Source organism: Balaenoptera acutorostrata, chromosome 6 (assembly GCF_949987535.1).
Source record: "Balaenoptera acutorostrata chromosome 6, mBalAcu1.1, whole genome shotgun sequence".
NCBI classification, from domain to species: Eukaryota; Metazoa; Chordata; class Mammalia; order Artiodactyla; family Balaenopteridae; genus Balaenoptera; species Balaenoptera acutorostrata.
In genome coordinates, this window is record NC_080069.1 from 10731206 (window position 1) to 10748653 (window position 17448).

The 17448-nt window shown below is 47.9% G+C and overlaps 1 protein-coding gene across 5 annotated transcripts in view; it reads left to right on the forward strand.

The window, feature by feature from the left end:
- Positions 1-658: 658 nt before the first annotated feature.
- ZNF395 (zinc finger protein 395) overlaps positions 659-17448 on the forward strand; it is a 39978-nt gene continuing 23188 nt past the window's right edge. The window contains exon 1 of one of the 5 annotated variants that reach the window (XM_057548735.1): positions 659-694. In XM_057548735.1, the coding sequence (XP_057404718.1) occupies positions 687-694 (8 nt within the window). In that variant the 5' untranslated portion in view covers positions 659-686. The other 4 variants (XM_007192721.2, XM_057548739.1, XM_057548737.1 and 1 more) reach the window with 4 other exon arrangements.

A 17448-nucleotide genomic window follows, 5' to 3' on the forward strand; every position in this document is an offset into this window, starting at 1 on the left:
TTTTCTTTTGTAACAAATGGTGGACGTGGGGGAAGGGAAATAATATCTAGTGTTTATTTGGTGTGAGCTAGGCACTATACCTATGTTTTTTATTTCATCTTACAGATAAAGAAACTGAGTTTCAGAGACATAAAAGAACCTGCTGAAGATCATAAAACTAGTTCAGCAGTAAAATCAGGATTGCAAACCAGTCTTGTCTGACTGCAAAGCCTTTAGTCCTTTCCTACACACTCCCCACTGCCTCTCTGCAGGAAAAACAGCATACCTCAAATTGAAGGTGAACGGACTGCAAACTCAACAAGTATGTCCAAAAATATTTTAAAACTTCTGGGGGGAGGGGATTTATTTCTTTTATCCATTAAACTTATTTGAATATGACTCTGTATGCTCACACATATAGGTACTGGGGCTCCTCACTACCGTTGTGGCTCTGGTGTTATCTCTGAAAAACACAGAGCAACACAATGGATCAGCTTCAATTCTCCTTGTTACAAATTATACAAAAGCCAGAGCCTAACGGTGCCAAAAGCAACTGGTATTGTTTACATAAGGGCTGAAGGCTAATAGTTAACTTTCTCTCAAGTTAATTCCAGAAACAGCAAATAACGCCTCACTTTACAACTACAAACGAGTGAGATCGAGTAAAATGTCATAAAATGGAGAAGACAACATTAAAGCAAAGGAAGATGGAAAGGTTGGTTCCCGCGTTCCCTCCCTCTCGCCTTTCGCTCACGCTCGGCGGGTCGGGGCGGCGCGGCCTGGGTCTCGATCGCCCCCGCCAAGCGCCCGTCGGAGGCGCCCGGAGCCCGCTGGCGGCATTTCCCGCCTTGGGGCGAGCTCGGCCTCTCTCGGAGAAGCCTGTCCCAGAGCCCGGCCTGGAAAAACAACAGCAAGAAACTTTGGCTCGGTTGCCGGTTCAGTGAAAACAGGCTAAGACTCAAGTTTGGTTCGGGGCTGCAGCCGGCGGGTCCGATTTGGGGGTGGGGGCGGGGGCTTCACCACTCGGTCAGGTTCAAGTGCGCATGTGCGCGAGGAGTCGCTCGGGCACTTATTGAGCGCCCACTGTCTACGAGCGGCCGGGGGTGTGTACGCCGGGCGCGCGCTGGGGGGATGTTGGGGCGGGGGGCGCGGGCGCGCGTGGCCGGCGAGGCGCGCGCAGGCGGCGTGCGCGCGCGGCGCCGGGGGAGGGGGGCGGGGGACGGGGGGCGGGGGGGTGTGTCCCCCGCCTCGCCCCGGCGCTCGCTGGCTGGCGCGCGCCTCCGCTCCCTTCCCGGGCGGGGAATCCGGGCCGGGTTGTGGCCGCGGCCGCGTACGTGAGCGCAGTGTCCCGGAGAGGGAGGGCAGGCCGGCCAGGTGGGCGCGAACGGAGCCTCGGCGGGCGGGCGGGCGACCGGAGCGGAGCCGGGCGGTGGGCCGCGCCGGGTGGGCGGGGGCCGCGACAGCCGCAGCCCCGAGCCGAGCCGAGCTGTCCGAGCGGGAGCTGCCCGGCCCGCGCCACCGCTCGTGGCGGGGCGAGGTGAGCTGCGCGGGGACCTCGCGGCGCTGCAGCCCGGGGACGGGGGCGGCCCGGGAACTTCCCACGCTCCGCACGCCCGCGGGGGCCGGGCAGGCGACAGGAGGGCCCGGGAGGCAGGCGCCGCCGGGGCAGCGGCCGGTCGGGGCGCGGGGGCGCTGCGGCAGTGGCCGCGCCGGCCGGGAGAGGGTGGCCGCCCGCCCTCCCGTGCGCCGCCTTGTTTATCTCGCCCGCCGCCGGCGCTCGCCGAGGAATCCCCTCCCCAACTTTGAGCGCCGGCCGGGAGTCGCCTCTCCGCCGGAGGGTGACCTGCCCCCTCCCTGACCCTTTCCGGCCGGGCCGCCGGCCCAGTTCTCCCGGCGCCCCGCGCGTTCCTGCCCGCTCCGCCGGGCGGCCGGGCGGGCGAGTGCCGCGCTCCGGGACGCGCGGCGCGACACACCCTCCACCTCGGGGGCTGGCCCCCACCCTCCTGGTCCCCTTCTGCCCACCCCCGCTTTTTTCTGCGCGCCTTCACCCTGCCTCTCCTCTCCGGCGGCCCCTGACCCTCCTCAGCACTGGCACTGTGGGCATGTGGGGTGCCCGGGTGGGGACCTGGACGGGGAGTTTGTCATGTGCAATTTCAAAGGCAGCATTTTCTTTCCTGCCTGGGAATTCAGGGCTCAGCACCTTCACTTTGGGACGGAGGCAGTAACCTAAAGAAGCCCACCTGCCAGGCGGCGAGGGGGGTCCCGCTGCCCCCTTGATCGCAGGCAGCCTGGGCCAATGTTCGGTGGCTTTGGAGCGCTTCTCGCAGGCCGGCGTTCTCCTGATGCCAGGCGGCCAGGTGCAGGGGTTACCTACAGGCCACCGGTCCGTTCTTTACACCCCCTTTTCTAGAAAAGTGTATTTGGTGCATTTTGCCTGGAAGTGAGTGATCCACAGGTATTGAAGGCCTTTTTGACACCCTCCTAAGATGTTGTGTAAACAGAGGTTCTGGGTCTCAGGGAACTTGAAACACCAGGAAACATAGCAATTAAGTTCAACTCCACAGGTACCTCTGGGGGGCTGCTGCGTTCTCAGCACCATGCCAGGTTCTCTGGGAGATAAAAGACACTCAAGAAATCTAAGGCCTCAGAAAGCCTACTGACCAGGTAGAAGTGATTTGAGAGCTCAAGTTCAAATTAATGTGCGCAGACTGCGTAAGTGACTGCAAATGCTGGGGGACAGGGGGACTATCAAAGGCAAGGTCAGAGTTGGGGAATGGACTTAGAGTCCTAAGTTAGGAAATAAGTTATGCACGTGAAGGATAACCGGCAAAGGCCAAAGGCAAGGGAGAAAGAAATAACGGGTGTGAGAGGTCAGAAAGGGACTACGGAGTAGAAGAGGTTCAAACAGTTATCTTAGTGAGGAGGATGCAAAAGATACATGAGATGATTCCCTCCAGGGTTTATAACCTCGGGGGGCGGGGGGACAGAAAGACTTGAGCATGGGAAATAAGACCTCAAGATAGGGCACAATGACCTGGCAAACTGCGAGGTGTAGAATAGGTGCTGTTGGCGTTCAGAGAAGGAATAGGGTAGGAACCACCAGAACTGTATTTCTGGAGCGTGAGACCTTTGAGATGGGCCATGAGGTGCAAATGAACATGACTTTTCCTGAGAGACAAGGAGATGGCCTTGGCCAGACCGGGAGATGTTTCCTGAACAGTAGGAGATAAAGATAGAGAGGAACAATGGTTGAGGTTGTGAATGTCCTAGAAAGCCAGACTGGGGGATTGCATTTTACCCTGTGTGTACTGGGGAGATAGTAAAGGTTTCTGAGCCAGAGACTGATGTAAGGAAAGGGTATTTGGAAAGATTTTTAAAAGTAATGTTAGGAGACAAATCAGTAGGCTGTTACAGTTGTGGAGTGCCCAGGGCTTGGACTGGGATAACTGGAAATGGAAAACAGGGTGGATTTTAGAAGCATTACTGTTGAAATAATCTGTTGACAGGGGCAGGGTGAAGGAAGGAGATGAATGGAAATTAATTCTTTGTGGAAATTGATTACACGCCAGGGCCTTGGAGCTGCTGTAGTTGGTAACTTGAGAAATCGGAAATGTGTGTTTTGGAGAGAAGTAATTGACACTCAGGCTGCAGGGAAGTTTCTTGTGTTTGCCAAGAAGTCGAAACATAGGTGTCCTGCTAGCAGCTGTGGCTCTGAGGTTGGTGGGAAACCAGGGTGTGTAGGGTGGAAAAGGCTGCCAAAGCCGGGGAGGGAAGGCACTCCGAGGAGTGTCTTCTTGGTCATGGGGTGGGGGGCAGTAGAGGATGCTGTTGAGGGGGACTGGGGGTCTGAGTTGGAAGGTTCTGTTCTGTCTTGCCATTCAGAAGATACCACCTGGTCCTGAACATGAATTTGGCAAAGTAACTCGGAGGAAATGAGGCTCCAAGGAAGATGGGCCACTTCTGCTAACCAGGAGGGTGAGGGTGGGATTGGAGATTGGAGGGAAGTAGAATGGAATTCAATAAGCACATACATTGCTGGGCTTTGAAATACGTTGAATTTTGCTCTCCACTGAGACCTTCAGTCTAGTCCTGTTGTCCCCTTGTAGATGTGCATGGGGGAAGCAACAAGATGAGGGGGCAGCAAGATGATCTAAAAGAGGAAGGAGAAGATTGTGGGCCTAGGGATAGTGCCTTTCCCTGGGCCAGGTCCCTCCGAACCAGAGCCCTTGCCAGTTTCCAGGAAGCCAGCGACCAGCCCGCAGAGGGGAGCTGGGGCTTCTCCTGAGCTCTGAATTCTGCTTTCCTGTTGCAAGGGTGACTTAGGGTGATTTGCTGAACAAATTCCCTAAGCCTCAACTTGCAGCATCCGAGGGCTGGTGAATTTGAAGGGTGATTGCAAAAAGTTGCAGAATGAGTGAGGATGTAATTGCAGTTACTTAGCCTCCCTGTTTCTCTGAGTTGCAGGACCAGTGAACTAGCAGGGGAAGCTGACTCGTGTGGGAAGAGGTAGCCATCAGATAGTTTTTTCTTTTTAGGGAATATATGACTGTCAAAAAAAAAAGCAAAGTTGCATAGAGCACTGGTGGAGCTCATCTCGTTAGCAGTGTTTTCTACACTTTCAACCATGACCTACATTAGGAAATAAACTTTGTATCATGGCCTAGTATACTCAATCATGTATGTAAAAATCTAATTTAAGTTCACGAGTATTACCTCTTTTGCTTGGTGCAATCTCCTCTGGTACTTTTATTTTCTATTCCATTATTTTTCATTTAAAAATGCTTATTGTTTCCCACTAAGTCGATGTAACCAGTCTGTAATGGATCATCACTCACAGTTGGGAAAACAGCTATAGGGCATTTTCATATCTAGGAAGTATTTAGTAAGCTGCGCCTGGGCAGAGCTACCCTTATTTGTGCTGGAGGTGGAAGGAAGCATGAGGAAGGGATTGAAAGTTTACAGGCTCCATGGAAAGATAGGATCCACCTGTGATTAAGGAGCAAGGCAAGATGACGAAACGCCAAGATGAAAAATAAGTAGCCATAGGGCTCAGGAGAAGGGGCCACGCTTGTTTGGCTTGGAGAAACTTGCTGGAATAGGGAAGGAAGTCTGGGAAGAACCCTTTGGGGTGTCTCATGGTGCCGCACAGGTGGGGTGTGGCTCACGGGCCACAGCTTGGAGTTAGGGGTGTACATAGTGTGCGGAAGAGTGAAGAACAGAGGTCCTTGTGAGAGGAGGGAGCGGTCAGGCTGGAAAGGTCGGTTAGGATCAAAGGGTAGTGGAAGGGTTGTAAACGGGAGGCCCGAAGAATGTGTTCAACCTTCAGATGAGTTGTCATTGGGACCACGCAAAGGTTTTCAAAAATTAGGAGCAATCCAGAAAACCTCTGGAGTTGGGACTCTGGTAAAGAGAGCAGGCAGGTCTGTGCAGCTGAGTGGCAGCTGCCCCCTGTGGGCGGGAGATGGCCCGGGGCTCCCAGCCGTCCCAGTTCCCATTCTCTCTGTTGCCTCAATCCAGTCGAAGTCAATTCCCTGCTCAGCCCTGCAGGCCTTTGGGTTTGTGACCTGAGTTTTCAAGAGACTCGAAGGCCAAGTAGGGACTTTGGGATCGCGTCCCTGGCTCTGGGTGGCCACCGCAGGGATTCGGGTAGGAGCGTGACATGGAATCTGAGAGCCTTGTGTGCAAATGATTTGTTTTGGGCAGGTGAGCAGCGCTTTCTGAGTTGCTGCCGGCTGGCACTGTGAAATATTTTTCTGATGACTGGAATGGTACTAATTAGAGACGGCTTTGGGCTGTATTCTCTATGGTGAAGCCCATTTCTAGCGACCCCAAGATCTCTCAGGCCTTGCCGTTTTCCACTTCAGGCTGACCTGGTTAGCTGGTGGCTCCTGGCACGTATCCTCTGAGAACGATGTCGGGGTAATAACTTGGTGAGATGTGAGTCATGGCCGCCAAGTGCCGCAAGACATTAGATTCTCAGGAGCCTTGGTTCTGTGAGTCAGTAATAAAGGAACGGCAAGGAGAGGGGCTGTGTCACTTCTTATTTCCTTCTTCCTAGGATGGGCCCGGGGGTAGGCCTCCAGGATCCAGAGATTGAGAAGCCAGGATTCGTAATGACTACGGAATAATTGGTTCAAGGTGTGAATGCAAATGACTCCTGGAAAACTAGGCTGATTTGGGACCAGCTGAAATGAATAAGTTCAGATCTCTGTGGTCTGGAGACAGTTTGGTTTACCCTGGGGGTCCATAACCGCCTGTGATTCAGAGCCCTTCCCTGGGGGGGCCACAGGTGACAGGGACTGAATAAGAGCCACCCTGCTTTATACAGGTACGCAATCTGATTATTTTAAAATACAGGTTTTGGGGAAAAAAACGTAGAAACTGAAATGCTTTTTGCTTAATTGCTTGAAAAAGTGTGCCCTTAGGATGCAGGGATAATCAGAAGTCAGCCAGATCGTATCAAATTAAACCCATTTCCTGTTTTATATGATGGTTACTATATCAGAGAAATGGTGCAGCAGCTATAGTACACTTTGTCTTTAGTAAAGTACTTAACAATTTCTGAAGATATGAAGGTCCATATTAAGTAAGTGGTAGAATGTGGGCTGGATGGTGTTATTATTTTAATTCGATTGTCATATGCAAAAACTGTTAATTAGTGGCACCGAGTCAGCCTGGAAAGGGGTCTGAAAATGAGTGCCGTAGGGTTCTATTCTTGGCCTTGAGCTGTTCAACATTTATTGCAGTGCCGTGGATCAAGATACAGAAGGTATGTTTGTCAGCTTTGTTGATGGCATAGAGGTGGGAGGAATTGCTTATTTAGTAGATAAACCAAGGTTCAGAGATATCCAGAATAAGGGCCCAAATTTAAAAAAGAAATTCAGTAAGGGATAAATGTAAAGTCTGATTTTAGTTTTTAAAATTTGAATTGTAATGTTCGTACATTCTGGTAAGATAATTCCACTTCTGGAGACCACATCCAAAATGTAGATGATGCTTTGTGCACAGAGATTATTTAGAGGTTTTTTTTTTTTCCTTTTTTTTTTAAACTATAATGGAAAATTGGAAACAACCTAAATATCCAATGGTGCGACTGGGCTGGAAGTAATCCGAAAGTGATTCCACTAATATTCTGTAATAGTGGAATATTATGGCCATTAAAAATAATGTTTAGGAATAATTTTAAAATAACATGGACAGATGTTTCTGCTAAAAGTTAAGGTGCATCTACAATATGATTTCAAATCTTAAAGGAACAAAGTGCATAGAAAATGACTGGAAGGAAATATATTAAAAATTCTAATACCGAAATACTAATATTGGTTACTTCTAAATGGATGAGTTGAGTGACTTTCTTTTTTTACATTTTAAATTTACTATTTGTATTTTTTGTAGTGTGTATGTATATCACAGTGGAAAAAACACTACCATATATGTAAGTATATTTTTTAAAATATACTTTATTTTTTAGACCAGTTTTATGTTCACAGCAAAACTGAGAGGAAGGTGCAGAGAGTTCCCACATACCCCCTGCCCCCTTCACATGCACATCCCCCTACCATCAACATCCCCTACCAGATGGTACATTTGTTGTAACTGATGAACCTACACCGTCATAATCACCCAAAGTCCATAGGTGACATTAGGGTTCACTCTTGGTGCTGTACCTTCTGAGTTTGGACAAATGTACCCACCATTATAGTATCATATAGAGTACTTTCACGGCCCTAAAATCCTCTGTGCTCTGCCTATTCATCCCTCCCTCCCCACAACCTTTGGTAACCAGTAATCCTTTTACTGCCTCCACAGTTTTGCTTTTTCTAGAACATTATACAGTTGGAATCATACAGTATATAGTCTTTTCAGATTGGCTTCTGTCACTGGGTAATATGCGTCTAATCTTCCTCCATGTCTTTTCGTGGCTTGATAGCTCATTTCTTTTTAGCACTGAATAATATTCCATTATCTGGATGTCCCACAGTGTATTTATCCATTCAGCTACTGAAGGACGTCCTGGTTGCTTCCAAGTTTTGGCAATCATTATGAATGAAGCTGCTATAGACACCCGTATGCAGGTTTTAGTGTGGACATAAATTTGCAACTCCTTTGGATAAATACCAAGGAGGGCAGTTGCTGGGTCATATGGTAAGAGTGTGTTTAGTTTTGTAAGAAAGCACCAAACTGTCTTCCAAAGTGCCTGCACCATTTTGCATTCCTACCAGCAAAGAATGAGAGTTCCTGTTGCTCTGTATCCTCACCAGCATTTGGTGTTGTCAGTTATCTGGATTTTGGCCATTCTCTTAACTGTGTAGTGGTATCTCATTTTAATTTGCATTTCCCTAATGATTTGTGATGACATCTTATGTGCTTTTTTTGTTATCTGTATGTCTTCTTTGGTGAGGTATCTGTTAAGGTCTTTGGCTCCCTTTTAAAAATTGAGTTGTTTGTTTTCTTATTGTTGAGTTTTAAGAGTTCTTTGTATATTATGGATAACAGTCCTTTATCAGATGTGTCTTTTGCAAATATTTTCTCCCAGCCTGTGGTTTGTCTCTTCATTCTCTTGAACACTGCTATTTTAAAAACATTTTATCATTCAAGGACAGGATGGGTAAAGGTAGATGATTCATTTAGTGACTAATCTTGAGTATTTACCTGCGTGTGTCAAGCACTGACTAGGTACTGGAGTCAAAAAAAGAAGACTCAGTCCCTGACCTGAAGTTGATAATCTGATTGAAAGGGGGAGACTGACAGGTAAACAGACAAGCACAGTGTAACCCTGGTGGTCCTCCAGGTGCCGAGGAAGGGGCAGATCATGTGGGAAAAAAGTTTTGAGATTGTTCTGTTCATGAGTTAAATGTGAGCCCTGAGTGGGATGAAGCTTTTTAGAAATGGAATCCCATTAATAACTGGATCAGAAATTTATCAGTCCAATCACAGGGTCTAGTTTTAATGACCTCTGCTGGTCATGTGACATTCGGACCACTGGGGGGGCCATGATTTAAAAGAAACATGAACAAACAAGGCTTCACCCACAGGAAGGAGACTAGGATGCTGTGGGATCAGGAATGACCGGAGTGCATTCATGGGGTGGGTACACAATAGCCCTTTTCAAATATTTTCGTGGTTATGAGGTATAGGAAGGAGTCGACTTGTTCATTTCTGCTCTGGTGTTGGAGTATGACCAATGGATAGAACAACTGCTTTATCCTCTCTAGCTTCAGATTCTTCTTCTGTAGAGTGATTGCATTACATGATTCCTTATCCACTGAATGATTACACTGAAGGTGACGAGCTTTAAGGTTCCTTTTAACCCTAAAGACTGGGAGAGCAGATTTCAGTTCCATCAGAAGAGGAATTTTCTAGCTGGCAGGTCTGATCAGCAGTGGAAATGTCTGCCCGTGGAGTAGTGAGCTCCCCATCATTGAAGGTATTCAGGTTGGGCTGAATGCTGTGGATTAGGGGTGCTGTAGAAGAGAACAGGAATTAGGCTGGCCTCCAAGGTCCTTTCTCATTCTTGGGTTATTGTGTGACTTGTCAAAGCTGAAAGATTATGTGGAATATGGAATATACCTCTAGTGTGTAGTACTGGGGTCAAATCATCATTTTAAGCTCTTTAAAAAAATGTCAATAAGTGGGTCCTAACATTTTCAAGAGATCTTCTGGGGTTATTTTAGAAAGGAGGAAGAGAACTATTCCAAGGTGGGTCAGGACTCAGTTTGTGGCCCCAGGGCTGCTGAAAATGGAATTTTGTCTTTAGGGAAAGCAAGAAGGTGGGTGTGGGGTGGAAAATGGCAAATAACAATAAATAAAACAGATTGACATACGGAGGACTAATGTGTTTATTGGCCGGTTGTATTCAGTATAATGAATGAACCAAGATGGGGACCTTTAACTGACTCCTGGGTCCTCTGCTTGGCTGCGGAGGATCTGGGAGTGTCCTTGACCATCTCCTCCTTCATTTTCTCCCCTGCAGATTTATATCACCAGGTGTAGCACGTTAAAAACCATCCCAACATCAGGGACGAGTCTGAACCTTGTGATTGCTCTGTAGGCTTAGTGACAGAGGGAACAAGAGACAGATTTAAAGAAACTTTCGGGTGGGATTTTCCAGGAATGCATATATTTAGTTGCTATCCGACAGTAAATTTGTGGTTTGAATGAAAATTTTTTTTGTTTTTGCATTTTTATTATTTGTACCTTACACGTGGAAGTTTAATTTTGCCTAAATTTTACTTAAATATATGGTTTATTTAGAATCCACCCTGATTATTTAAAAATTTTAGATTTTCTTCTTGATATTTTTGGATTACTTCTTTTGCTATTGGGGACACTGCAAGGGCTAAGTCACTTAGCAGGCATTTCTTAGAGAAAATCCACAAGGAGAACAGAGGTTTATCTCATCTTTTGGAGAAGAACACAAGATTTCTGTCAGCAAGTGATTCATGCCTACATTTTGGCATTTGAAAAAAGTCAGTATTGGGCAAGGAAGTGCTCTCTTCACGTGGAGTAATTTCAGGGTGCACACCTAGGGGGCGTCAGTTTTCGATGTATGTAAAAAATGTAGGCAGAGCTTGGTAATTGGAACTAAAGTTGGAAGTCTTTGTGCACTTGATAAAGGGCCCAGGCCGCCTTTATCTCAGTATCGTTTGGACCTCACACAGTGTATGGTACGTCATCTGTGCTTGTCGCATTGCTGTGAATCGGCTCCCGGGGCCACAGAACAGTGGGTATGGGAAAAACTTAGGGTATCATACTTTTTTTTTTTTTTTTTAAGGCAAAACATGATAAGAAGTAACAGCTCTCAGCCTTTTTTGTCCTTTGAGTATTGGGAAGCCGTAAAACTCTTTTAGTAAAAACAACCACACTCAATGGTTGTTTTTCAAAGTGCAGGGGGAATGAAAAACTCCCTGTCCTCTATTTTTCTTCTGCCGAAAACGAATTGCTCCTGGTGCGCCGTTCTTAAATTCCTGTGTCCTCTATCCATTTTAATCTTGTTATCTATTTTTATGGTGACTGTCGCCATGGTACTTGTGCTCTTTACATAGCACAACAGAGATTTCAGATGTCTGATAGGACAGCTCAAAGTTCTGCTGCAGCTAGCAGAGAAACTGTACTGGGGTAGTTTTTTGTTTTGTTTTGTTTTTTTTAAATTGAGGTGTAATTTGCATACAGTGGAATGCTCAGATCTGAAATGTGCTGTTTGATCAGTTCTGACAAATGCATTTCGAGACAGAACATTTCCATCACCTCCGAAGTGTTCCATGTGACCTTTTCCAGTGAATCTTCCCCCCGATCGGAAGGACCACAGCTCTGTTTTCTATCACCCTAGGTTAGTTTTGCCTACCCTAGGTCGTTAATATTAGAATTTTGTGTCTCTAAGGACTTTTCACGTAGTGTCTTGAAGAGGTGGAGGTGGAGGAGTGTTTAAAAATCAGCGTTCTGTGTGGTTAGGTGGCCCTGGGGGAGTAAATGATATTTTGGAGCTTTTCTAATGTGGTGGTCAGATTCTTCCTTCTCATTAGCCCACAGGATCTGAATTTATGTTAGAAATCCTGATTCCCGGATGGAAGAGTCTGAGGCACAGCCGGCTAGGCCTGGTGTGGATTACGTGTGGTTGGGCGAGGGCTGCCATTATTGGCAAGTGCGTGTGTGCGTGTGCATGTGTGTCTGTGTGTGTGTGTGTGTGTGTGTGTGGTGGAGAGCTGGAACGCTCAACTAGAAGAACTGAAATCGCTCCTTGGACATCCCTTTGAATTACCCAGAAGTCCTCTGACATGCCTTTCTCTTTTTTCTTGCCTCTTCCTTGAACTAGTGTATAAATTGAACGGTCCACAGAGTCACAGAGTTGGGCTTCTAATATTGAAACAAGATCTGTGTTGCAGAGCTCACTGCTTTGTACTGCTGAGCGCTCAGCCTCCCGGGAAGCCGTGTGTGAGATTTGAGTAGAAATTGCCCCCAAACACATGACTGAAATGTACGGAGCAGGGTCAGTTTCTTTCTTTTTTTAAAAAATTACATGGTGAAATGAAATTTTCATTACACAAGTAGTACTTGAACACATTCTCTGTAGGGGGAAAAAAAATGCAAACCTTCCAGAGCAAACAAAATCTTCCTTGACAACCACTCCTAATCCCAGCCCTTCCCCAGAGGTTAACCACTGTTACGAGTTTGTTGGTATTCTCCAAATGCTTAACATACTTGCATTTATACCTAAAGAACTTAAAAGAAGCTAAGTGCACTCACTACGAGTAGTAGTGTGCTGGCCCCCTCCACCCCACTACATCTCAGGGATGGCTTCCTGTCAATATATATAGGTCTTATTGATTTTGTTTAACTCCTGCATAGCCTTCTTTAGAATCACAAGGCTAAACTGTTGGTTGATTTAGCCTAATTGATGGCCATTTAAGTTATTTCCAAATCCTCTGCTGTTACAAATGCTGTTACAATAAACATGGCCGTACATGCCTCTTTGTCACACACGTGAGTGTTTCTCTAGGGTAGATCCTGAGAAAGGGAACTTGCTAGGTAACAGGGTACATTAATTTTAAATCTTAATAAAGACCCATTACAAGGTCAGTTCCAAGCTTAGATTTAACGTAGGCCGGGCATACATGAGGTGGGCTCAGACACGAAGCAATTGTTTTCTAAGAATGGGGCAGGCTTTAGGGTGTGCGAGTGTGTGGCCCCCATGCTTCAGCACGGTTTGGCTGGAAGGGTGGGTGTTGGGAAGGGCTCCGCTGAGCCCCATAGTCAGTTCTGTCTGGCCCCCTGAGGACTTTGGCCTGCGTGTTGGAGAGGAATTACCGGATGGATGAACAGAAGTGGTGGACTCTGGATGGTAAATTCTAAACCCAGTTCATTCCCTAGCTGGACATCTTCAACGCATCTGTGAGTCTTCTCCGTCCGTCTTTAGAATACAAAGTGTGGCCTCACGCTAATTATACAGCACAGATCTATGAACGTCACTCTGGAGCGTATTAAGTGCTTTAATAAACAAGTGCTGGGTGTGGGATGCAGGAGGAACTCAGCGAGGCCTAAAGCTCTCTAAAGGCAGGTCTGAAGCTGAGGCTCTGTCATTCTTCTGTTCAGTTCATCGGCAAGAGCCTGCACGTGTGTTGGGTGCCCGCAGATTGTTTAGAACGCTGGTGTTTTGGTTCTGCGGCTCCCCTTGCCCTGGGTTTCTGGTGAGTCGGTGCTGCTCTGTGTGCTGTGTAGGTCTGCACGGGTGAATGTGGATCCAGATCTGGGACAGCTGGAACCAGGGACTGAAGCGTCAGATTTGGGGGGGTTGTTCTCACAGAGGCTGGTCACGCTCTGCCTCGGGAAGGCCTGGCAGCGGGCCTTGAACCGCCCTGGGCAGGTACCAAGATGGAGATTTCATCTGGAAGAGGAGGGCAGGGTTGGGACCTGTGTGCTGAGGGTGAGGTGAGGGGCCAGGTCACGTGGGCTCTGCTTTGGGCCACAGGGCAGAGCCGGCCGGCTGGGTGTTGAGCTCTCGAAGCAGGGAGCCCTGGGGTTGGTTCACCGTGGCCAGCTGGCCTCTAAATGGAATATGCTGGATTTCTCTGTTCCCCTGTCTTGCCGAAATCAGTTCTGTTGGGATTTCAGTTAATCAGCGGCTCACCCGTGGTCAACTTCTTGATTCTCTTTAGAGTCAGTAGTTGTATTACTGGTTCGGGTTGAATATCCTTTTGCAACCTCAGTTTCCAGATGCCAGCGGGACACTGGCTCCTAAGCTCTCTGAGTGGCCTACCGTGTCATTTAGCTGTCTAGTGCTGGTCTGAAATCGGGGAACAGGGGAGGCAACACATCTGTTGAGATCCTTTCACATGCTGGGCACTGTTCTCATTTTTCACGGTGAGGCAGGAAACTGAGGCTCCGAGGTGGTGGCTTGTTGCCGAAAGTCACACAGGTCAAGGTGACGGGCTGCCACGAGCCCTTTCCCTGGAGAGGCGTCCTTGGCAGTGTGCCCGGGGTCAGCTTCTCTTGCACGTTCTGTTTCCATTTCAAGGAGCCAGTTTTAGTTGCTCAGGTGTAACCAGCCTTTTTTTCCCCCCTCAGCCACAGCATTCCTGGGGGATGGGAAGCATTCCCGTTGGTATTGGGGGAGATGCTCCAATCCCAGGAGATCAGAGCAATCTCCCGGGAGAAGGTGATAGAGTGACAGCGTGAGGAGCCACTGCCATCCTGAGACAGAAAGCCTGTACAGTCAGCCGGGAAGTCAGAAGGGAGGGAAAAGTTGGATTAAAAGTTGATCTGTGGAGGCCTGTTATCGCCCTTCTGGCTAGACACATCTATTCCCTTGGCTGGTCAGCCATCCTGGTCTTGGAACGAATTCTGGCACCCAGCTCTTATTTCAGGTTTTTAAATGTTATCAGCCACTAGAATGTTCTGTCATCCCAACAGCACGTGTTTCTTATCTCGTGACTTATAACTGCCAAGATTACACTTTTATTTCCCACTGGCTGGTTTGGCACCGGTGGCTCCCAGATGAGACTTGGATTCCGGAGGGGTATCTTGGGCACCTTGATCCCTTCCCGTACCTATTTCTCTTTTCTGGTTTGGTGTCTCCAGTTGACTCATCCTGTCTGCGTGTGCATAGTTTCTCATCTATAATTTTGCATCTTCAACTGCTGGCCAGGCCACTCCGGGCCACTCCCCGGACCAGGTGGTTCCTTTCTTGGGCACCTGCAGCCCTGTGTGCTCTGATTATCCACCCCTGTAGAGGGCTGCTGCCTTTTTATTACCTATTGATTCCAGCCAGGAAAGTCACCAGGTGGCTCTCACCTTCCCTACAACTGCCGCCCCCCACCGTCTGTTTATTTAGCATAGTCAGGGAATGTGATTATTCATTCAAATGACTGTTGAGTTCCGAATAGTTTTTCTACTTTAACCACTTCAATGACAAAATAGAGAGAGCCTGCATTTCTCTGCCTTCAAAGTGGGGGAGAACATAAGGGGCCCTTTTCTTGCATCTCGGGGTTGGCACCTCAGGCATCATGATCACAGAGCTTTTCTGGCGTGTGCACCACTCAGGGCCTTACACTAATGGGTCCTGGACTGTTAGACGTTTTAAATTCTCCCCTCTGTGTTTTATATTTTGGGGGGTGGTTCTTTTATTGCCAGCTTTCCCTTTTCATTACTGTAAGTGCCTCTAATAGATCCCTTCTTCCCAATGAAACTCACGCTTTCTTCCTCACAGCGTTCATTGTGAGGATCAGACAAGGCAATGTGAAGGCACTGGGGCTGGGAACTCTGGAGCCCTTCCAGCCCGAGCCCCTGTCCTGCTGCTGGGTCTCCCGTTGAGGGGAAGAGAGAACGAGTCCAGGGAGGGGCCAGGAAAGCTGCAGGCACCCCAGCTGGCTAGCTCGGGCAAATCAGTGGCCTTCTGGAGGAACCTCAGTTTTCTGAGCTATAAAATTGGGATTAAATTGTCCCTCCGTGTTTCCTTGAGTTGCCAGGAGGTCAGAAAAAAAAGGAAGCCTCGAATGTGTGTATCAAAGTGACTGTAAACCCAAATGCCATTCAGGCATTCATTGGTGGTTAACGTTCAGGTTGGAAGCTTACCCTGCAAACTGCTGGAGGGAACTGTCAGTTCTCGGAGGCTTGTTCTCGCGGAGATACTCAGCTCCTGGCTCCCTCCTTCCTGCTGGCTCTGGGTAGGATGCTGAGTCAGCAGTCATGCATCTCCGTGCCTCCTGCGTCTCACATAGTTTTGGTACAGCCAAATCAGGTTTAACCACAGTGCAGGCACCCACATGTATACACATGCATGCGTGCCCCGTGCATGTACGAAAACAGTGCTGGATCATCTCTCCCTCTCACGTGGCACGTTCGTAGGCATGCTTTTACTTATCCCTGCTTCCTTACAAAGCATTCTCTACCTGTTTTCAAGAAAACACTGCTATCTTAGAACCAAGTCTGAACACTGAAGCGCTACTAAGACGCTATGACTGTTCTTCATTTTTGGGCGAGCAGCAGGTCTTATTTCTTACAACACATTATTATTATTATTTTTTTAAAGTAGAGGGAAGGATTTTTTATTTATTTATTTATTTATGGCTGTGTTGGGTCTTCGTTTCGTGCGAGGGCTTTCTCTAGTTGTGGCAAGTGGGGGCCACTCTTCATCGCGGTGCGCGGGCCTCTCACTATCGCGGCCTCTCTTGTTGCGGGGCACAGGCTCCAGACGCGCAGGCTCAGTAGTTGTGGCTCACGGGCCTAGTTGCTCCGCGGCATGTGGGATCTTCCCAGACCAGGGCTCGAACCTGTGTCTCCTGCATTGGCAGGCAGATTCTCAACCACTGCGCCACCAGGGAAGCCCAACACATTATTTTTTAAATCTGGGGCTCTCCTCACCTATGGGAATAGCATCTCTTCAAAATCATAAATTTGATGGGATAAGCAAGGGCTTGCCGTCTAAGGGAGATGCAGCCCGTCGGAACTAACAGAAGTAGTTACAGATCACTGAGCCCCGTGTGCCCAGTGGTGTGCTAAGGATTGTCTTGTTTCATACAGAGTAGTGTATGCACGACAGAGCAATGAATAAAGGGCACTGGTGGTTTTGAAAGCAAATGGGGAGCTAGGTGTGAAGGAAGGGGAAGTATAGTTCTGGGCTGAACTGTGAAAATGCTTTCCTTCCCTGCCGGCAGTGCAAACAGAATGGTCTCTTTTACTTGACTGAATGGCTGTTGTGCAGTCAGACCAACAAAAGTATTTGTTGATCAGGGTCATTTGTTATTTGCTGGAGAAAATTCAGTGTAACCAGATCAGGTGACCTATTTCTGTGGCCCATCTGCTGGGATATGAAAATAGCATGGCTATTTGGGGCCCTTATTTTCTCCTTCCATTTTTCTGTTACATCTAGTACTCAGTGACGGGAAGGCTGGACACTCAGTTATAGGAAATGCTGTGGAGAGGATCCAGCCCCGAATGGGGGATGGGCAACCTTTAAGATCCCTGCCAATCCTGATCGTCTAATTTTAATTTTACCGGTAGTCTAAACTATTATACATTGAGGCAGTGTAATCCAGTTTTTAAAAACCTTCAGACGTGCCACAACTAAAGACCCTGCACGTGGCAACGAAGATCCTGTGTGTTGCAACTAAGACCCGGCACAGCCAAATAAATAAATAAATAACTATTTAAAAAAACCCAAAAACCTTCAGAAGAAGACAACAATTAGAATGACCTGAGACTCCAAATGGTCATTCTCTGAACAGCTGATTTAGAAATCTTGGTATTGAATCAAGTACTAATATGCTCAGTGCTGTGATCTTAAGCTCATATCATGAAAACCTAAAATGCATACCACACATTTAAAAAATGGTGTAACAGGACCTGATGTATAACTTGAGAGACCTAGATGTTTTAGTGCAGGCCCTTGGCTACCCTTGGAGGTTTTTCTGTCCAAAGCCAGGCTGGGAAGAAAATCCTCTGGGAAGAAACGGTCAATATATGCTCAGTGAAGTG